Source organism: Thermobia domestica, chromosome 1 (assembly GCF_964235325.1).
Source record: "Thermobia domestica chromosome 1, izTheDome1.hap1.1, whole genome shotgun sequence".
Classification (NCBI taxonomy): Eukaryota; Metazoa; Arthropoda; class Insecta; order Zygentoma; family Lepismatidae; genus Thermobia; species Thermobia domestica.
This window is the reverse complement of record NC_137454.1, coordinates 96523495-96547446: the sequence shown is the minus strand read 5'-3', so window position 1 is coordinate 96547446 and position 23952 is coordinate 96523495. Positions and strand designations below refer to the sequence as shown.

General features: G+C 33.5%; 1 protein-coding gene across 14 annotated transcripts in view; it reads right to left on the bottom strand.

Moving 5' to 3' along the window:
• Window positions 1-23952, bottom strand: part of LOC145687471 (uncharacterized) — a 303707-nt gene that overhangs the window by 92102 nt on the left and 187653 nt on the right. Inside the window, exon 6 of one of the 14 annotated variants that reach the window (XM_081760996.1) lies at window positions 7447-9983. The exons of 11 other annotated variants lie outside the window; for them this stretch is intronic. In XM_081760996.1, coding sequence (XP_081617122.1) covers window positions 9727-9983 — 257 coding nt within the window. In that variant the 3' untranslated portion in view covers window positions 7447-9726. Of the gene's footprint in view, window positions 1-7446; window positions 9984-15725; window positions 18606-20091; window positions 23313-23952 lie in introns of those variants that run through there. 2 more of the 14 variants (XM_081760991.1, XM_081760998.1) reach the window with 2 other exon arrangements.

Below are 23952 nucleotides of genomic sequence, written 5' to 3'. Positions count from 1 at the left end.
AAGTAATTTTTTTTAAGTGTGTTTAAAAGATAAAAGATGTTTTCTACTCGATGCGCATGCTCTTAGATTCGACTCCCTATGCGAAGATCATTGGTAGGTCCCTTAATTTAAAGTTTAGAGTCCCTTTTCAGCATCCAATTCGTAAAGCCGTCACACTGTACTTCATTTACCAACAATAATAATCTTAAAATACTCTGATAATACAACCCGGAATTACAAAGTGGGTCATTTATATTGTGAATACTGCGAGCAATTGCATGTTTTTCATATAGCTTAACAGGAAATGTAAGGATGGGAGTTAGTGATATACGTTTCTTTCATTCTTGCAAGAAATCATCGTGATGTGCACAGTCATTCGACTTTCGTACGTCGTGGAGGCGTTCTTCAGTAGTGGAAGCTCGATCATCACAGCGGCAATTCAAACATTTTAATAAATTGGTAACACAATCCCCAAAGGTCATATTGCGTGCTGTTCACAACTTTCCTAAGACCGCAAATGTGAACAAAACACCCTGGGAGACCTCGATCGTCGCGTAGCGCAATAAACATTGAACGTGTGTCCACTGCTATGGATCAAAGTTCAAAGAAGTCGACTCGGCAACTGTCATCAAGTGCATATTCCATGTACTAGTGTGCGGCGAATGGTTAAAAAGGACCTACAACTGGTGGTGCATACATTATTCGACCAAGATAAGGTTCAACAAACCACATTCTGTGTTTAGCTAATCAGCAAATGTGATGACTTTGTGCAACACTATTACATCCGACGAAGTTTATTTCCACCTCAGTGATAGCGTCAATGAATGAAGCTGTCGATTCTAGGCTACACAAAATCCGCAACTGTTGCATGAAACGCCATGGTATAATCCCACGGTCACTGTTTGGGTGAAGAGAATCTTGTACTTATAATTCGATTATAATTCCCAGGACGCCTCATCTCCAGATTCGGTTATATCCATTGGCCACCTAGATCTTCCGATCTAACTCTCCTGGACTATCTCCTGTAGGCTTATCTAAAGGATAAGGTGTACACCATAAAGTTCACTATCATCAATGAACTGAAAGACAGTATCTGAAGGGAGGTAGCAGCCACCCTCGCTGAAACCGTGCGCCAAACTATATTGAATTGATTGTTAGGGCCAAAGAATGTTCTCGTCAAGGTGATGCCCATCTAATGGATGTAATCTTCAAACAGTAAACACAGTGCAGAACTCCCGTCCTTTGGCAATGTGTTCCACATTGTTGGTAATAATTTTTATGTCCAACATGTTCCACAAATGCATTTTAGATGTATCCCATTAATATGGCCCACTCTGTATGATCGACCAAACGACTTTTAGTTGAGCTGTATGTGGTCAGCATATTGATCCCCAACGCGATTTTTATTTGATTTCTAGGCCAACCAGATTGCATTTAGTTGTGTCTTATGTGGTTACTACATTGACCCAAACGCAATTCTAACTGTATCTAGGACTAGCTGAACGGTTTTAATTGAGTAATGTATGATCAGAAAATTGATCCCAATGCACTGTTACTGGATTTTTAAGCCTACTAGACGGCTTTCAGTTGAGCAATGTGTGCCCAACACATCGACTCCAGCACAATTGTTACTGAGGTTTCTAAGCCTGCCAGATGCTTATTGATAAGTATATGTGATTAGCACGTGGACTACAACGTAATTGTTACTAGAGTTTCTACATACGTATAAGAGACGGCTTTTAGCTCAGTGATGTATGGTCTCCACATCGACCGCAACGCGATTGTTACTGGATTCCTAAGCCTACGAGAATGGTTTTATTTAAGTGATGTTTGGTTAGCACGTTGATCCCAACGCGTTTCTTACTGTGCTTTCTAGGCCTACCAGACTGCTTTAGTTGAGTGATTTGTGGTTAGCACATCGACCCCAACGCAAACGTAAATGGGTTTCTTAGGCCTACCAGACGGCTTTGAAAATTAGATGCCATTTATTTTACCCTACCATCATCCGCTCACAGTACATTGACATGCTATTCCCTCCTTACATAGTACTGACTTTTCCCTGACATACTACCACTAACAGCTCTGACTTGTGACGTGTTTCTTGTGCCATTAAGAGAAAGAAAGAGGGAATCTATCAAAATAATGTTCTGAACTTTCGAATTATGTTCCTGTTGACTGTATTTGTAGGCGTTGCGTTTTGTTTTTAGTTTTCTTGTTCCTTCCTGCTGCCATGAAATGTGTCTGTTATATATAGAGTTGATCTTTTCAATTGATTTGAAAATTTAAAAGCTTTCAGGCCATTAGGTCCCAATGAATAGCGTTTATCTATTTTGCCTAAAGAACAGACTATATGAAACATAGTATAGTTTGTTGTAAGATCCGAAAATAACCTGTCACCTTGAGTCTAAGATGAGTCTTCCACTTCCAAATCGAGAACCGTAGTCATTTATTTACGACTGAGAAATGTTGTCTTCCTGGCAATTGCACTGAAAGATCTTAAGACTCGATTTTCTCTCTGTGTGTGTTTCCTGGGCAAAGTGGAAAGAAAACAGCATATATTCTGGTTGATTAACTAATGAATAATAACTAACTTTAGTTAATATCATTATTCGCCTTATGTGGGTAAGAAAGACAGAAAATTTAGAGGAAAGCAAATCAAAGCGATTGCATCCAGAATTATCAAGATACAAACTCGAAAGCATCTACCTCTTCAATCATACAAGAAAATAGTAGCTTTAATACTCTATATCATTTGTTAACTAGATATATTTTTCCGTGTTAACATATTTTATAAGTATTGAAGAAGCTAGTTTTTTGATAATGCAATATGATAAATCCAATGCAAAACATGGAAAACAAGTTTTTCGCAGACAGCCAGGGCCAGAAAAGGAGGGACACAAAAAGTACACTCAATTCGTTGTAAATAACTAGCTGGAAAGCAAATACATAAAGAACACAAACAAAATATATATCCTATCTTGCAGTATCTTCTGAGGCTCTTACCCTTCGGCGTGTGCAATGTTGCCAAATTTATTTTGAGATTGAAAATACCTATTTCTTCGAGTGTACACTTGGTATACTACACTGCTAAGTTGGATGTTTTATATTGTTCGGAAATAGTCGTACTTTTGAATCCAATAATAGAAACTTGAATACAACTGCGACCAACGAGCGTTGTTGAAGGTTTAATATAATTTTCATCACTTTTAATATGATGTGTAAGACATAAATTTCGTCTAGCTTTATCATTCTAGTGGATCTAGATAAAAGCTGATTCCGATCAACTTTTATCTTGATATTAAGATGTCAAAAATACGAGTGGTTGAGAATTAACTCCCAAATGAAAAATGTCTATATTCTGTGTAAATACTACATTTAAGGAAACAAAATATATTGTGACTCATAAAATGATAGATTCTGAGTGACGATCGCTATATCTTACACTGACAAAATCAGTTCAGAATGATCCAAGGCTTGATATCGAAGAGGAATTCAGGTGTAAAGTCGAGACGAATGACAAGATAAGAGAAAGAATGCAATGGATGCTAAGACCGAACTGCCATTCAAAATATATGACTACACGATTTGTTGCCTGTGCAATGACCTAACTCGTCGCATAATTTAAACTTTTTGAAGAATCTATTATTGAATGCTGCGTTATTGACAGAAACTATCGCCAAGAGACTGTGGAAATCGTTTTGATTCTAGTTTTTGATATCTAGTAAAATGAAGTTGTTTTATATGAAAAAAAATTGTGAATCTCTATAATTGCTACAATTGGTACAAGGCGATCCTACAGCCAATGTTGAAGAACTGCAACATTACTCAAAGGTCAACAAAAGGCTGTGGGCCCAGTCCTTATTCCTAGACTCAAGAAACACAGACCGTTAGTGGATCATGTTGAAAGGTGTTTGGCTTATTGTGTCTATAGGACAACTTTGACAGCCTCATCTTCATGCAAGATGGAGTTCTTTCTCATTTTGCAGTCAACGCATGAGTGGCTCGAAACAAATTCCGGGAAGTCTTCGTTCTGACCTTCCTTCTTATGGGATCAGAAGGAAGTTCATCTTTCCAAACCACATACGATAGATGAACTGAGGGATTTCATTTGAAAATATTCTGACCAATATACTACAGTAGTTACTGCGAATGTCACCCGAAGCTTCTCCCAGACGACTAAAGAAATGGCAGATAACGTTGGTATTTATGTGAAATTTTAACAATTCATACATTATCATTCTACAGTACCAACTTTATCACTAAAATGAACCACTAACTAGTAAAGTTAATGACGGTTTTCAGGTTTCCAATAGGGGCTAATTCTCAACCACCCCGTAGATGAAGTATAAATCTAATACATCATATACAAAGCGATAAGAATTTTGTAATTAATTTGCTGATAATAGGAACAGTTGAACATTAGTATATTTAGCTTGTATTCTTTGAAACTTTGCCTTTGCATTCTTCGATCTGTGTTTTTCACATCTGACTGCAATAAGAACTCGCAGTACCAGTTTTACATAAAGCGAGGCAGTATTTAATGAATAAAAATGAATAACGATGAGCCAGTTCAAATGGAGGAACAACAAAAATTTCGCAATTTTCCTATTACTATATATTCTGCTTGTAAGTAATTTCAAAAAGACCAGTTTCTACTGTTGGAAAACCTCTTTACTATAATCTCGAAATACACTATAGTTCACTGGCCAAAGAAGTTGATACTACTTGTGATTATTTAAGAGACTATCTTTCGAACAAACAAACAAACAAACAAATGTGAGTATATTTCTGCAACTACTTGGTAAAAGAGGGAATTGTATTTACAAAACAGGGTGTACGGTATTGTAATCTATCAATTTTGTCAGACGATATTAACAGAAAAAACTGTGTCGAATAAAATGCTATTGTTTTGGCCGGTTATGGATAGCCTTACAAGAAAGCCCTAAATAATACCAAAAAACTCCTTTATTTCTATAGTTTTATGTAAGGATGAAAGCTTACTGTTTCTGAAAGAAAAGTTAGTATATACTAATTCTTTATAAAAAAGTATAGGATAGGCATAAACTTTTAACAAATAACACACATTTATTTAATACCTGATAGTTTATTTATTTATTATTACAGGTTTTCTAATTACTCAATTCCTAGCACTTTTGAGCAATAATAAAGTTCTATTACTCATAATGAATTGATATTACAGTTCAATCACATTTAGGAGAGAGAGAGAGAGATAGAAGAAAACGAAAAAGTTTAGGAGATAGGTAAAACCGGTGAAAAGAGAACTTAATGAAACAGTGCTGATAATAAATAAAAGTAAAAATTGTTTGTACTCACTGAAGAATACAAATGTTGAGACAGCATACCAGTGCTAAGTTTAAATGATCTCCTTGTCATTTACATAATGTATGATTTGCTTCAAAGAAATTATGTTGGTTGTAGAACAAGGTATTTCTAGCAATATCCTCCAACTGTACAAAAAACTTTTAATATAGCTTTGAATCGATGTTATTTAATTTTTTTGTTAAAAGTACTACTTCCCCTCCTTACCACTCACTCCGAAAATATCGCAAAAATCTATGTTGTATTAACACACCTGATATATTGCTTCTATTTAGTGTTGATTTTTCATATATGGCCTACAAGACTGTGAGCCGATACGAAGAATATCTGTGCCTCAACTTTACTGTAATCACTTCACTCTGACTTAAAACAGTGATTTGCAAATTTGTAATTGTTAATCTTTTAAACTTTACGGTGAATCTGTGCTAAAACTGTATTTTTATCTGCGTCCCCTTCGGTGTTTGCATGCTTTAGTGAGTACAAAAATGTTTACTTTTATTATTAATATGCTTACCATTACGTCATTTAGTAGTGTCGAATTTGTCATGTAAACGAACGAACGCTGCCATATCAAGCGAACGCTTTTAATGATAACAACACATCATAAATAACGACACTAAGATTGACAAAGATGTTACATTACTGTATCATGTTCACATCAAATCTAGAAAGTGCGTCGAAATAATTGTGAAATGTTAATAGTGTAACCTATATTGAAAATGTCATTAATAAAAATATATTGTACAAGTTTGCCTATGTTCTATATCCACCTTGTATATATAAAATTTTACACTATTTCTTGGGCTCACAACGTAACATGTCACTTTATAAAATTTCTAAAACTTCATATCATTTTGCATATAAAATATTTTTGAAGGAATTTCAATAGAACGTATTATGCACATCAGTGTGTTTATGGTCTTATAAATTACGGAAAGCTAAAATAACAACAATAAGAAGAAAAATTCATTGGTCTTTTATTTACACTCACAAAAACATATTGACTTCAAGAAATTGACAAATATTAACAATTTTGTAACGTAACAATGATGATATGATAAACTGAAAGTTATATCTTCGCTATGTGTGATGAGTAAAATACGGTGAAACATTTTAAACTAATGAATTAACTGATTTTAAATTGTCGCATCATATCCCAAGTATATCCCTCCAGCCATACAACATAAGAAAAACTAGTTAGTTAATTCTCTACATACAAATATATTTGTCCCATGATGTTCAAAAGAAACTGTTTTTGTAATAGTCATTATTACTTCCATTAAAAACAATAAAACTGTAAAGCAACTGATATAAGAATACGAAATATTAAGACGAATACAGAGGTGTGATACAGTTGTATTTCAGATTTTAAAGTTCAAATAAAACAAAATGCTTGTGACAATACTTTAACTTCAAAATACCTAAGTAAATCTAAGACAAAATTCTCCAATAAAATGAATACTTCGACCTAAACTAAAAAATATAAAAAAAGAACTAAGTCTGTTGCATTATTTAAAATATCCTCCGTTATCTTTGTAAAATAACCAGAAAGGAATACAGGAACTTGCATTTGACGAATACAGCATTAAAAGATACACTTCCAATGACTGAACAATTTATGTATATTACTATTTTATGTTCAGATGATTTTCGAATAAAAGAATTCCTGCAACTAAAATTTAATATAGGTTGATAATAAAACGAAGTTGTGTCACAAAAGAATTCCTGCAACTAAAATTTAATATAGGTTGATAATAAAACGAAGTTGTGTCACAAGCAAACAGTACGACGTTATCACTATGAATCTCAATCTACAAATGGAAATTCGACCTTGGAGCACCACTGATACTCCATAATTTTATTTCTATTTCCTACTAACATTCTAATACATCAGACAATCATTATATTCAAAGTATGTTAAAATAACGATCTTGAAAAGTATTATTCACGAAATTACATCCGATTTGCAGCATCTGGATCTAAAGCTATTTTCTTATTAAACACAGACTTTCAACAAGAAGAATTCATGTGAACAAAGATGTATTTATACCTGTGTTTTCATGTTACAAATAATACAATATTTCAACGTTCTTTTCACGATCTATATCACTATGCATGAAATGATATCTTAAACATGCACAAAAATTCGTACTCAGTTACACCTGAGTCAGTATTGCACTTTTGTTGAAAATGACAGGTGATACGGGTTGCATTTAGATATATGTTTGTTTATGTAATAGGTTTTAGAATGGTTAGCAAGTGACTTTAAAGAATATTTTTTTAATAAAATAATTGTCATATTAAGAACAACAAACGAAGGCACATTTAAAAGTTGTAGTCTTCTATAGTTGCCAGAATACATTTAGGTACAAGCACATTTTATAATGTGTAGAATTCTTATATATAACAACAATATAGCTCGTTCCGTTTGTGCACACAAAATGAGAAGGGAAAGCAAATGCCATACATTTTGGAATGTTCAATTGACCAACAGAATTTTGGAATGACTCATTTACACGAACTTCGCCTTCTTTCCTAAACGAAGGGATAGGTATACAGAATTTAAGGTCGGATATACAGCTATTTACTTGGCAAACAAAAAGTGCTAATGCACATTCTTTATATTTGTATGATGATGCAACTTGTAATAGCGATCAAAAATTTCAAGTACCTAAGTAATCATGAAGAAGGCGAACCACCAAGAAAGTAAAAATGAACATTCCCGAGATTTTTCTTTCTTTTTTCTTTTATTCTTTCCTTTCTTTCTTTTTACAAGGATAGCAGTGTTGACATATCTCTTAAACAATGGTTATCAATACAAAAAATATACCAGTAAAGTGTACGGTTTAGAGGAGGTTTGCTCGCTTCTCAACTAGCCACTTCACTCTAGTTCATGAACCGTGTGTAGATTGGTCCTGCTCTTTAATATCAAATGACAGTGTAATTTTATCAAAGCATTTTTGACGGACCCATATTACTCTGAAAATGCTAGAGGAGGAGGAGGAGAATAGATTGCATGCCAACATTAAATTAAATTTTGGAAGCACTGAATGTTAAGTGTGTTCTGTTTACATAGGTCAGCGTTCAACATGATGCAAGTTGAGTAATTTATTTTTACTTAAAAAGATTTCACAAACGTTAAGTATTTAAGATGTCTAGTAATAGAAAGTATTACTTGCTATTAGCAAATCCGTCTATGATTCATTTCACACAGACCGCTTTACTATCAACCTAGATTTTGATATCCTTATTATTTCTTTTGGTGTTTAAAATAATATTTTAAATTTCTTCATCTTTTTTTCTTTCTTTATTTTACTTACTTTGAACCTCAAGAATATAAGTAATCACACTTCAGATTGGTTCAGACTCAAATTTCCATTGCATAAATCCTAAGGCACTGTTATATTGAATAAAAATGTTTTTATGTTTATGTTGTGTTCATTCTTTAATTGATCCTGCTATTTCGTCCAAGCACCTTATACTTATCAAATATAATCCTATTGGACACAAGTAAACTTACTGATAAGTTACGCTTCTTAGACACACAGTTAACTTTAACAGAACTCCTCGGATCACTTGGTTGTACATCGGTTATGGTTAATTACACTACTTAACCGACACTATGGACATAAGAAATTATACAAATAAATTGTATGCCTCTTATATCTGTCGTGTTTGTAGTGGTGGTTAAATAGTGTGATTACACCATATATTAAAAGTAAGGGTTAGAGTTTAACGAAACAAACCTAATTCATCAACAAGTTTAGTGAACGTATTAATAGGCTTACACATCACGGAATAGGGTACTTAGGAAAAATTGGTATGACGGATGTAATATGACAAGTACATTTTTTCTTATAATTATAGTGGAATTAATCAATAATCTTCGGTGTTATCGTAACAAATCTATAGCGTAAATTTTAAGTTCAAAATAGCAAATATGCAAAAGATGTATTTACCTGCAGAATTAAGCTGAACCTCTGAAGATGACCGAATGAAAATACGTGGACGAAATAACAGGATCAGTTACAGAATCAAAACGAAATACATAGAGGTAAAACACTTTATTTCATTACATGTTGCATCCACATTTTTCTAAGGCACTCTATTTTATTCAGCAATAATGCCACCCTTTCTTCAATTTTTGCTAAGACATAAGGTAAAAAGTCTCTACAACTTGAAAGTGTAAGTCAGGTTTTACCGGATCATTTTAAGCTTAAATTAAACAACAATTCCTGCATTTCGGATCAATGCCTATATTATAATCCTTAAGAAAATAAAAACTTGTAATCTAAACTACACAATACCAAGAAAAAATATATAAAACAACAAAAACGCGTTTAAACATTAACGATAAATTGACAGTAAAATAAACCCCAGAAATTTAGAGATAGGTTCAATTATCATCTAGATAACTTTATGAACACATCTCAAATGCCGTACAAGGTTTGCTTTTTTGCTTAGAACAACTTTACAAATATAGCACATTGTTTCATTTCTGTGTACTTGGATATGTGACTGAAGAGAGCTATTGTGCTTATATTTGGCTCCGCACAACTGGCATATGTATTTGTATTCCTCGGAATCTTGACGCTGTTTATAATTTCCTCCATCGCCAAACAACATGCGATATTCCGCTGGGTTTAATCCTTCAAGTGTAACATCTACAGGAATAAGAGATGGGTGAAATTTCAGAAATTGTTCACTGATTCCTTACAAAAATACTAACTTTCATTTCTTAACACCTAGCAAAGATTTTCCATTTTCAAAATTGTATTACTTTAGTACACATATAGACACACTTTTTTTTTTTACTTATTGTTAAGTATAATTTATTCAGAAAACAATGCCATTTACATGAATTATATGTTTACAGTCGTTCCGACGATATAGAAAATATATACAATTTATTGCAATGGATAATTCTTTCTACTACGAGTACTTAAAAAAAATTAATAATATTCTCTTAAGTAAAAACAACAGTTGTGACTCATGTAATAAGGTTTAAAAATTCATCAGTAATCACTTTGGGTATTATCTCAGAACGGCTTGAGAGGTCTAATTCATGTAAACGGAATTTTTATGACTATGGGACTATATTTTCTACATAGTAAGATGATATGTATATGAAGTTTTCCGAGATACAGGTTCTTCACAATATTCAAATTTTTACAAATACTTATTCTCTCATACCTACGATTTGTTATAAGTGGTTCGTTATCATGATATTCAGAATATCCAAGAGTAACGGTACTTTATATATGCTTCTTCCCTGCCTTCTCACTTTCGCTTTCTGTCAAGCATGTACAACTTACTGTGTTTTAGATGTTTCTTGCACGAGCTATACGTTTACTTTTTTTTTAACGCACATTTAAAGCAAGTAATAGCCTGGTATAGCTCTATTTGAAAAATAAAGCTTTATTTCAGATTGACAATAGAGATCATTCGTTGTTGCTGCAAGATACGATACGCTTTCGCGCTCCTCATACTTGCGTAATATACATTTTTACTACGTTTTTCCTTGTTTCTAAGATATACAAAATGTGATCACGATAAGTCGCATACACATACAAATTATATGCCCTGACAGAAATGCATTTAAGAACTTACGTATATGTTCTATTCGATCGAAATTCGCACCACAAAATTTGTATCTGTAAAGGCCATGCTAGTCTTAGGTTGAAGGTTTAACACACCTGCTACTTTGTAGGGTAGGCTTATCTTAGTGTGTCTAATGCTGTTAATAGTAGTTCGGCGGTCGTCGGGCACGACAAGTATAGTTACGTGTGGTTTACAGTCTGTAGCTTACAATCTGTGCAACCGACTTCGAGCTTGCGGTACTCTGGGGCTGCTAGAGCCCAGGTGGTTGTTCTACAAAATTGTCGATCGAGTTGATTGTGACGTATCTGTGGTTTATCAGTGGTATACAAGATAGGAGTACGAGAGTTGCCCTAAATGACAGAATGGCTATCATCAGTGCAATTACAGCCACCTTGCGAACGCATCAAGCAATCGATTCTTGCGGTGGAATGCCACGTTCCCTCATTTCTCTACGACGGCTCTCTTCACCCAGCACAAGACTGCAATCAATAGTGAGGCAGACAGAGGATGGTAGTATACAGTGATGTGATCACTTTCTGTTCTGGACACAGTGATGGAAGCATGCACGTCTGTAGACGTGCACATGAGCGGCAATACCCATTCGCAATATAGGATCCACATCTGGAATTCTGGTGGAGGTGGTGGGAACGCAATAAGTTAACAATTCCGCTTATTTTTGATTTTCATTTTCATATCAATCCTGTTCTCCGACTCTGTGGTTTCCTATCTTTTAGCAGGACAAATCAAATTCCAATACCACCAGGATAATTTTACGTGCTATACTCGATATATGCTTTCTAACCTGGACTGCTAGGTCTACGCATCTACACTCTATCGACTATATGTGGGACACGTGATGGCGCTTAACTGTCAGCCAGAATACAATAACAACCATTAGCCACCTACCAAGATCTAAAGCAAGCATACCCCAGGCAGACATTCGGAAATGCATGACCAGCCATCTGCCCGAACAACTGCTTATGTAGCAGGGCCGGAGTATTTACAAGTGTTATTATGGTGAGTGCTGCATTTTGAATACCCTGTATGTCGTAGGGATGTCATACTGGCATCATTATAATTAACTTCCTTATAATTTATCATCTTTGGTCCAGATCAATGAATTTCTAAGTCTTATTAAATGTCTAATCATTAATACATATCCAGGCGCTTAAAGTGGTACTGTGCAAAACATCTAAAATGAATTATGGTCGTGGACAAAAGCAATCTTCGATTGGGTACGAAACTTTCTCATTCAAGACAGTGTACGAAATCAAGAAGCACTGTACAGTAACACTATAATTATCCAAGATAGATGGTTGTGGAGAAGATACCTTCATCCGGCAATGGATTGACAATAGTTTATTTTGATGATGCTGCTATACACAAAATGTTCCTTAAAAAAAAAGTTATGTTTCTTATCTTGTGGTGTGATCAGCGAGGCTGGCACAAGTGTGTTGCACAGGGGCACAGGTACACAAGGACTATAACACCTTTTACAGGATTGCTGCAAGCTGAAGTAGCGCTGTTAAGTGAATGTAAGACCGATAGACATTCATCACCGCATGACGGTCACAGCGGTATCACAACGGTTCACGAATAGTCTGAAAAGTTCGAATAGGGTCTTTTGTTCACCGCAGTCACGGAAAGCAATAAGTGAAAGAAAATAACACTTGTATAAAGAAAATTTATTTGTACACAATATGCGCACAAAGAAATAGAAATATATTATCAGCTAATTCACAAGAAAATGTTTATTGTTCCATAATTTTTCTAACCCCTACAAGATATGTCAGGTAAAGGGGGACGAAATTAAGCAAATTTCAATATTCGCGAGAAGAAAAAGGAAAAAGAAAAAGATATGTGCTATAAACGCAAGTACATTATGTAGTTCACCCCGATGTTGCAAAATTACGATTCGCTATTCATGTTTAAAGTGCGAATCAGGTTTCTCACATATGTTTCTCGTTCTCTTGTCCATTTCCTTGGCCGTGATATTAAACTGTATTTCATGTTCCATGAATTCGGCTACGCCAGTCGTTTTTTATCATACCTGCTTATGTTTCGCTGTTCTTTCATAGATGAGTATGAATATAATTTTATAGTATTTAATTCTCCTCAACCTTACAGTGTATGTTCCTAGAAAATGTTCTTCAAAGTTTAGAACGTATGTTCTATGTTTAGAACGGTTACAGAAGAAGTAGTTTTCCATACAGTCGATTTTTTTTAAACGGAAAGAGGGGTATACATACACTTCGCAAATTACAATTTTATAGCGTTTAGATGAATTTCTCCCACATTTCTGTATTGTATTCTTCTGTTATTTGGCTACTCTTTTACGAGCACATCACAATTGACAATAAAATGATAAAATCATATAATTTTAATTAAATTTACTGGAATCCCGAAATAAGAATATTAATGTATCATATTTCAGCCAAGATTTGATACTATGGTAATATACTGATAAGTTGTATTTCTCGATATGTAAAACCTGTAGTGTAACAAATATCCACAAATATATAGTCAAATAAAATACACTGAAGAATCTAAAATGGATTTGCTCAACGCACTATAAGTACCATGGCCCCATTTCATTTTATAGATAATATTGGTATAAAAATAAAAAAAAAAAAAAAAAAGAAAAAGAAATGAGTAAGAAAATACGTTCACTAATTATTCTTACTGTGAACGGGGCATCACACATTTTCTTTCGAGGCAGACTGCATTAGCAGCAATGGTATAGGTTGACATTAATCTATATTTTTGGAGCCAATGATATAAGAGGAAGAATATTATTTTTACTACCTAAATTTTTAATTCCTTTGACCAAACTTTAAAATGCTTTGCTGCATTAATGACGGATATTAAAGAGAAGAATATCGTACATACTTCACACCAGAATGCTTCGTGAATGGGCGTTATATAAGGTGTTATTACTAATTTGAAACAGTTCTTTACAGAAGGAAAAAAAAAAAATACTACACTATGTTACGCAAGCCGCTTCCACAATTCCTGTTTACCGAAAATTTTGAGATTAATGGATTCTAAGGATATTTATTCTGCTATTTTACATTTCATCGCTATTAGCACATGCACTTTTTGACATAACATTCCAGCAAGTGTTTCCCAACATGTCCATACGGTTCAAAGAGTCTCAAAAACTGGAAGAAAATATCATTTTAATTGAATGGGTGAAAACCATAACTGTACACATCCATACACGTAAATCTTGTTTCAGAGAAACGTAAGTTTAAAATTGGCTGACCCCATGAATTTCTTAAGAAAAGCGAGTTTATAAACAACTATACTTCTGACAAATAACATTATTCTGGTTAGATCTTCTTACCACATTAACTTTCTTGTGTGTATAATTACTAATAGATATTATACGGTACATATAAAAATTAAAAAGCTTACCTTGAACTACAATCCAGTCCTCTCTCTTTAGAATTTAATTACACTCAAAATTTTGGTACGCGGTGTGGTCATGAACACGAGCTATTGTATGTTAACAGGAATATCACTAAAATTTAATATTTTTACTGTTTGGTTCTTCATCCTATGAAAGATAAATAGCCCCAAGTATTCTGAAAAACACTCTTTATGTCAATTTATACTTTATATGTTCACTGTTTCAGAAATTAAAATTGTTCACTAATTAAATAATTTTTCTTTGAATTTTTGTTACAGTACTCATCTTTCCGAGCAGAAGAAATTTGAACTGACTGAGAAGTTCAATGTTGCCAAGATCACTTGCTTGAAAGTTGACAACTTAATATAATTCAGTGTAAAATGACATGGAATTTATTACATTAAAAGAGTCCACGGGAAACCATCTTAAATTCTAAGACAGTGATCGAATTTAATAAATCTCAAAATGTGAATTGAGTGATTGACATAAACGAGTGTTTTTCAGAATACTTGGGGCTATTTTTCTCTTACAGGGTAAGTAGCTGAACAATAACAACAAGAAACTTCAGTGATATTACTGCTAACATGTAACATAACCTTGTGTTTATGGCCACAGGGCGGACCGAAATAATGAGTATAACTAAGTTCCAAAGAGAGACGACTGGGTTGTGGTTAAAGGTAAGCTTTTTAATTTCTTGTGTAGTTCTCATTTATGAGCTTATCTCGATTTTGACTAAAATGATGCCGTTATGGTTTTCAGCTATCAGTTGCATTTTCATTACGTACTTACTGTAAAAAACAGAACACACACTATAGGGTTGTAACGCAACTATTTTCAATTTATTTTGCCTCACTTCAAGCAGGATATGTTTTTGACTCTCTTCTTTCGAGCTTAATATTGCAAGTAAATCCTTAAATTACTTCTCCCACATTTTCTTTAGGTAATGATATAGGAAATCATGATATCATGTTACCATTGCGATTCCTGTGTTCCAGCTTTGTATATATCCATTGTATCCGTGGATTTTCTCGGGGTTGTCCTGATTTTCCTACATTCTCAATCAACCACGTATTTCATAATTATTCACTGTAATTAATCATCCGTCTACTTTGTATAACAATGAAAAAAAAAATATAGATAACGTAAATTGAGAAAAGGAAATTCTATTTTAACAAGCAAGAAAGAATACGAAATAATTGGCCATTACTTGGCTGTTTAAGATCAATCAATCAAACAATAAGATTCTTTTGCTTTTACGCCAACAGTCTATTGCAGCAAGATATCCAATCCTTAAGTTATTTGGATTGATTTTAAATAGTTTGATTATTTGAAATTCAACTGTGCCTTTGGAAGCCAAATAAAAATTATGAAACTCCCTTTATCATTTCATGAAATTCTTTATTGCTGTTACGAAAATACATAAAAAGAAACTGCTCTACAGGCAACTTTATTTTCATCAAAACTCCCAGCATATCTGACAATATAGAAGACCTGCTTGGTGATCCCACACGAATTTAATACATTATGAACAATGACTTGTTATTAATGCTGTATTAGCTAAATTTTACATTTGTCTTTTCTTTTTTGTCATTCAAATATGAGGATTTCTTTGAGAACAAACTTATAATTGGAGAAACACAGATAGTTAATTGTGACATATCCAATGCAATAAAAGAGTTAATTTCAGAAGCCTATATAGCCTAGATTTTTTCCACAAATAATGATGATCCTATTTCTAGTATATTTCTATTTCCTGGAAATTCGGTTGTAAGAATTATCATATTCTTATTTCTTCATATACAAAGTAATTACAAATTATCTTACCAATTAGTTGCACTTAGATATAGAAAAGTGAAATCAATGAAAACAATTTAAAAAAAAAGTTATTACACAACATCAACATAGATCAAATATCTATGATATGGGGAAACGAATATGTTCTTGTTACTTGACATACATCGAACCTGTAGTCAAGTTTCTCGCAATATCTAGCGAACGAGGAGACTAAGAAACAAGCACAGTAAGTATTGTCAACTAATCTGTTTGGTAATAACCTATTGAGATCACTTCTAAGTTCTTTTTGAAAAGTGAAGGGTTTGAAAGATGAGATCTGGCATGTCCCGTTCCAGTTGCGGGAGAAGCAACGTCTATAGCATATCCAGATAAGAAAACAGTTTTCTCATGGGTCACAGTGTCAAATACATTAATATTTTGGGACATTCGCACATATACTCCTCCCAGACATGTGGACTTTCCGTCTCCCAGATTCTAATACTTCTATTTGAAAAGTGGAAAGCGGCTTTTCAGTAATGATTCCATGAAACCATTGGTTCTCATAATCTGCACACTCTTGTAGAAAAAAGCTTCACATTGTCGGCTGGTTTTAGATTCTGTAAAAATTTCAACCAGGATGAATAAAATTGCAAACGTTTGCGTAGCTAGTAGCCAGCCGGATGATTTTTGCTTATAAACACAAACTATTTCTTTGAAATCAGAGTACCACTCACGAATTGCACCTCATCTAAATGCATCTTCGCCAAATTTTCTACGAAAATTACGTTGAATACAGACTGGTTGATATGAAAGTCGATTATATCAAACACTTTCGCGTTTTCGTTGAACGTAATTTTCTCTCGTATCACCCCTAGTGGCCAACTTGTACCTACACGGCAATTTTACCAGCCAGTTTTGATATTCTCTTTTGATTGATACCACTTTTATGTATATGAGTCATTAAACGTATGATATGAATGTTTCTAACCGCAAAGATAATTTGTAATAAACCTGTATAAAACAAATTGTTTTAACGAAAATTAACCCTTCATCTATATAGCCTAAAAGACATTTTCTATTTTTCGTAATCCGACATAAGAGACATTATTCCCTTTTGATTTCAAACAAAATATTGTTATTAGCAAATAATTATGTCAAAATACTGAAATTTAACAAAAATAGATTAGTAAAATGATTACAAGAAAAAATAAAAAGAATGCTATAACTTTAACACTCATGCGCTTACTTTTCACACTGATAAACAAGCAAATTTTCCCAGTACTTATTTTTCAACAATATTTGTACTATAGTCTATTCTGGATACAGAGAACAAATCATGTTGCTAAATTTTGATACGACATCTTCGAGCCTCAAGGAAAGAGCAGAAGTAATACAAGAGCTTCATGATTCTAGATACTTCCAGTTTTCTGTTCCCAATGTTATTTTTTGAGTTTTCATTGTGAGCCAAAACACTGATTAAGATCTCCAATGAGGTTATGATCAATTCATTTTCGACAAAGCTTTATCTGTATGAAGCTTTACCATATACGATACATGATGCCTTTTCCATTTCTCTATTTTCTTTATGAAATATACAGGTATATTTTCTTTGAAAAAAATATACTTTCTATCAGTTTATTTTAATCAAATAAAAATAGAATATAGTTCCAATATGCTGTAATTACAGCAACACTAAAGTGACCTAAATGCGGATATTTTGATGTATGAAAACAGCTAATCTTTTCTCGCTCATGTATAAAAAAAGGATAAAATAATAAGCTCTTGTAACTAGTATTCTTCGTGGATGATGGTTGGATACATTATCTCAAATTACGTAAAATCGATTATTCTATATGCTTTTACGTTGCACATTTCGTATGTGAATGCTGTACTATCTCTTGTATTAAGTAAGCATTTTACTGAGCACTGCGTATCTTGCAGAAAACTACCTTAGTTTGCTACAATATGAAGAAAATACTTATTTACTATGCAACAGTCATTTGAATTTGGTTATTCTAATCTATAATTTTTTGACCAATCCTGATAATCACACGAAATACTGTAAACAAATACACGTAAGTTTAATCTATCATCACATACAAAATTTTTCTGTTGTAAAATATATGTCTGTCTGTCAGCTTCTAACTAAATCATAAATTTGGTGTCTATTTCGCCGAGTATTAAATATATTCGGCCTTAACATTTTTCTCTTTCTTTTCTTCCTTTTTAAATCATTTGCTTCCAAACGGAAATGTGTGCATAAGTTTTATATGCCGTTTCAAATTCGATTTCTTGCTAAGCACAGTACCGCAAATCTTGCACACTGTATTATTTTTATGAACTTCTTTGTGATCATTGAGCGATGATAAGTGTTTATATTTTGAGCCACATATCTCGCATTGAAAGCGAATAGCCGAATAATCTGATCCAACCTCTCCACTATTCCCGACGAATTTCACTTCAACGAAGCGGGGAGCGTGCTGTGCTTCATGGGATGTCCCTGTGAATGAGAAAGAAGATCGTCTCTCAATCCATACTGTAATAACCCATGTGGAATTTAATATAATCTTCCTTATTCTTCAAATCTTTTACGCGTTAGGTTTACCGCAAGTTAAAGCTATTGTCTGCTTTCTTGCGAGTAACTTGTTAGAAAGACTGTAAGTCCATATACAAGATATGCATTTCCAAACGATGCAAATACCGAAATTCTTAGGAAAGAAAATGTTTTGAACATATCTGTTGTATCATTGAACATAACATCAATGTAGCTTCAGCTTTCTACGAAATGGAACAGCACTAGTGCAACCTGAACAGTACAAACACCCTTCAACATGGCACAACATTGCAATCCAATCCAATTCAATCTATTCTTTGCGGTATTTACAACGCGTTGGAAATGCACGCCTCATATAATGTCAGATGCCACAACGAAATAACAGCGAGATGTTGTTTCTCGCTTAGCAAGTCTACTGTAATATTTCGAAAGATACGTTTTCATATTAAAGGATGGAAAACCCAAATTTTAAAAAGTGAAATTTTCATTATCTTTAAATAATACTATACCGAATCTAGTAAATATTAGATACTTAAAAGTCTACACGGTTTTTCTATGGATACAAAGCCTATTTCAATCGAATAACTCTACAGATATCCTTATTAAAGCTCTATCCTAATTTAATGTCGACTTGTATTGCAAAATTCACGTAATTATAAATTTAAAAATGCAATAATTTGAATCACCACGCAAAAAAAATGAACAACTTCACTTTGTTGAGTGATGGAATATCTGTTTACTCACTTGTTTGCTTTCAATTTCTAATGAAGTTTCTATGGTCGCAAGGTGAGTTTTTTTTTTCCCCTACCTGAAGAGGCTTAGTGCTGTTGTTATTATTATTCCTTATTAAAAGAGGTTCGCACATATTTTGAAGAAGTGTTATTGATGAAAGCTGACGCCCACCCTCTCGGTTCACTCATTTCTTCCATTTAAGCATTTCTTTTTCTTCATTTCTTGTGTTCTATATTCATAGACATTTTCCTCTTTTACACTTACTTATTACACACTTCTAAATATTAGTAAGAACATCACATATGAAATTGACTGAGTCTGTAGCTAAGTATCAATTTTCGTGGATAAATAAACAATGAGACATTCCCATATGTACTTTGTAACTGAGAGCTTAAGTCGATTTTCCCTCTGTTATTTGTCTAATTTCCAGCATTCAAAGACTTAATGTTTAGCAGTGCATGGTCACAAGCAAAAATGGAATTTATGATCTAAACTATGCATACTATTAAAACACATATTTCGCACTTATGTGCCAATTCTCATTGGCTCTTTTTTTCTTTTTCTTTTCTTCACTCAGAGTGATAGTCGAAGATTTCATTCTACAATCTTATGGAAGAAAATAGAAGGTTGTTTTAAAAGACAATACCAAATTAAACTACTGCGGATTATAAGGAGTCTCAAAAGTAAAATATAACAAAAATTATGTCAAAAATTTATTTACTTCTAAGAGATGAAACAGATTAATTTACACATTTTTATACCAAATTGTTGGCCATAATTTATTAACATAAGTTACAATATAATATAACAATACACAATGATCAAAGATATCACAATAACACATTTACGAGATTGATACTGATGGACAATGCTTAGTAAAACTTATTACTTAACATTAGATTATACACAAATAGTGAAAAAGTGCATGACTGGACGGGAACTCGACCCTGGGATTTTGCTAACGCGTTAACCACTACACTACCCAGTTCGCTCCCTGAATAACCATACATTCTCATTCTTGAACTCAGCGTTCTTTCACTCAGTACCACAACTTCATGTTGTGCCTGGACAATCTTGTGTCCACATTTAGAACACCCCTGACAGTTATATTATATTACCGAAAATTATCGTTATATTATTTCGTTAATATAATGATGATATAACCGTCAGAGATGTTCAGAATGTGGACATTGGATTGTCCAAGCACAACAGGAAGTTGTGGTACAAGGCATGTGATCTGAATGAAAAAATATTGACTTCAAGAATGAGAGTGTATGGCTTTCAGGAAGCAGACTGGGTAGCGCAGTGATTAACTGATTAACGCATCGGTACGGCGCGTCGATAATACCGGGTTCGAGTCTCGATCCAGTCATGAACATTTTCATTTTTTGTGTATCACTGAATTCGAACCTATAGAAGAATTGGTATATTAACAATTGACTGTTTCCTCCGCTTTTTAATACAACAATATTAGATTAAGTGCAACCTATTGTTTCTTGATTTTGGGATAGGTTCCTATATCGTATTTACAGTACATGAAACTGTTGCCTGCGTTAACAGTCCTGTGTTCCAACTTCTTTACAGAAGTTTCAAAAGTGTATAATCAAAACGAAAGAAAAAATACTACATTTTATGGTTTTCCATAAAATTATATATGTCTTGCACAACTAGAGAGAGGATTACAACTATAGAGTGTGTGATTACTCAACCTGCATTTACTACTATTAAGGTGTCAAAGAAAGTACAGGTAGTTGACTTTGGGCAAATTATATTTACATAAATCCATAATAAAATATGTGGCAGTTAACGAAAGATGGCTTCTGACAGTTCGACAGAGCACGTGGTGTAATGATGGCGCTCTTGCCGAAGGCTCTGCAATCACAGTGACAGCAGCTCTGACGACATTTAGGACGTTTAGCAAGTCATAATTATAGGGTCGTAATAGGATAGGAATGTATGATTTCCAAATTATAACAACACTATTATTACTTGAAACAATAGCATGTGCAAACATTTACAGGGTGTCTACTAAAATCCTAAAATGAAATTTCGTGACTTTTTCTTTACCAAATCATAAAATTTTGTAACATTTTCAAGAGGGAATTTGGGTACGAATTAGGACGAATTTTCATGCATGCGATAGAAGCATGCTTTGCTAGCGATTTGGTAGCGTCTAACGCCGAACATAGACAATTTTGGTAGTGAATTTTGTTGTTTCATTGAACAAAATTTTCCAGTCTGCACTTATATTAGTGCAGATAACAAAAAATCGTGACCCAAACACTAAATTTAGTGACTTTTTCGTGACCGATAGACACCTTGATTTACTATATTATATATAACGTGTCCCGAAAAGATCTGAGTGCTTCAACCTCCCCCCCCCTCCCTTCTCCCGCCTCCTGATGAATCTACAAGAAAACTTAAGAAGAGATTAATAAAATTGATTTAACATTGAGTTTGTACAAAATCTAGAACTTCTGTCGTTTTACTTGATATAAAGCAGGAGACCATTCAATATGAAACTCTCACACTTGCTTGCATGTAACAAAATGCAATCTCTTTTACCACTTGGAACAGATTTTGTACTTTTACGTATCGAGTCATGTTTCGTCAAACCGTACTATCCTCTCAGGTTTGATATTTGTCATCTTCCTCAGAAAAGAACACCATGTAACAAAGGTATCCTCCCTTTTATAAAATCTTCCTTCCTAAAAATTTACTATATCGAAATCCATCTTTTTAAGTACTTTGCGCACAGTTAACTTCCCATCCGTGAATAAACTATCTTTCCGTACCGAATCAAAAAGAAAACTTAAAGTTGGATACTTTTTTTTTTTGGTACTATTTATGAACGTGAGGGCATCCTTCGTGAAGTCATCTATGATTAATTTTGGACTTCCTCGTTTTTTTATTATTATTAAAGGATGTAAGTGATACAGTAATACTGAAGAAGTGTCATTATTGCCTTCGAAGTTTTCTGGTTTGACGCGAATAATTCATTAACTGACTTTCAGAAAATACGACGTGTGCTTGAGCACCTGTTCTACGGAAAAAAGGGAGAGAATCTTCATCTCCTTTCTCGCTTTCGAAACAGCACCGTACATTTCCTGTGACTGACTGTTGAACTAGTTGTCATGTTCTTTGTTATTCCCGCATTTTTAGTCGCTACATTTTCTCTCTTTTATAAACACAGTACACACCAACTATTCACAAGCAACAATTATCGGTAATTCGAAAAGAACACCTAAAACAGCACATACTAAAACAACTATTATTAAAGAAACACTACTATTTCATACCAGATTCAACCCTCAACTACCGGCAACAGCGTGGTTAGTGGACCTTGATTGCCTAAACAGCGTGAAAGAATTGTGCAGTGATTGGCGAACTACTCTTCCTTTGGTTTCGTTTGTAACACGTGTAACTGTCTGTCAGAGGTCAGCTTTCGATAACTGCAATGTTGAAAATGCAGTGCACCAAACTGGTAATTCACGGACCGCCACTATATAAGTTATTAAAATTAAACGTCATTTTATTCCAAAAATATTTCCTATTTAATTTTCGTTGATTCTACTTGATTTAATTATACACAAATTATATATCTACCTGAAACAATGACAGAAGTCACAACAATTGTACGTACTAAATTTTAACTACTACTTCCTTACAAAAATTCTTCATCTGTACACATTTTGTGAACAGTTTTCATATGACGCTTGACATCATATTTTCTACTTAGAATTACGTTACATAGTTGACATTTGGTTTGGTTTTTATGGACGGACATATGGGAGTATAGGGAAGAATACTGTTTATATGATGCATAACACACATTACAGGAAAATACCTTTCCTCCATCAGTATCTTGTTCTTGATTTTGACTGATAAATGTGTATGTAGGATACTCCTCCTTGTACTTACCTAAGGAAAGAATAGTTTGTATTACCATTTTAGTAAAACAGTCAATTAAAAAGGAGGAAAAATTATACCTTAAATTCCAATTGAGTAATTTTACATATGATTTTATGTAGTATCCCCGTTATCTTAAATTATCACGATGTGAAATACTATAATTACAATTATACAATGGAATCAATTTCATGTTCGGGTATAGGTAAAATTAAAGCAGAAGGTACATATTTACTTTTTTATGTGAACATTATTTGTATTAATAGTAATCTCTGTTCCGTCAATCATTAATTTAACAGGAAAAGTAATTCGATCTTTAAATCTACAAACCTTTAAGAAGTAAGAACAGATAACAGTACATTCTTCTACTTGGTATCTCATGCTTGATTTCAATGTGAAAACAATGGTATATCTTTTCGTTTTTTGCCATTTTAATATCATTTTGTATTTAAGGCACTAGAAGCGACTTCAATATTCCATTTCGCATTGACAGAAATTTCCGTACTATCGTATATGAATATTAACATTTCTCTGTGTCCACTGTCTCGTTGTTTACGTAAGAACGTAACCTACAATCAACAAGGTACTCACACCAGATTAAGTTACCAACTTGCTGCTAGATCTGAAACTGATTATGTAAATTCTTCAGATA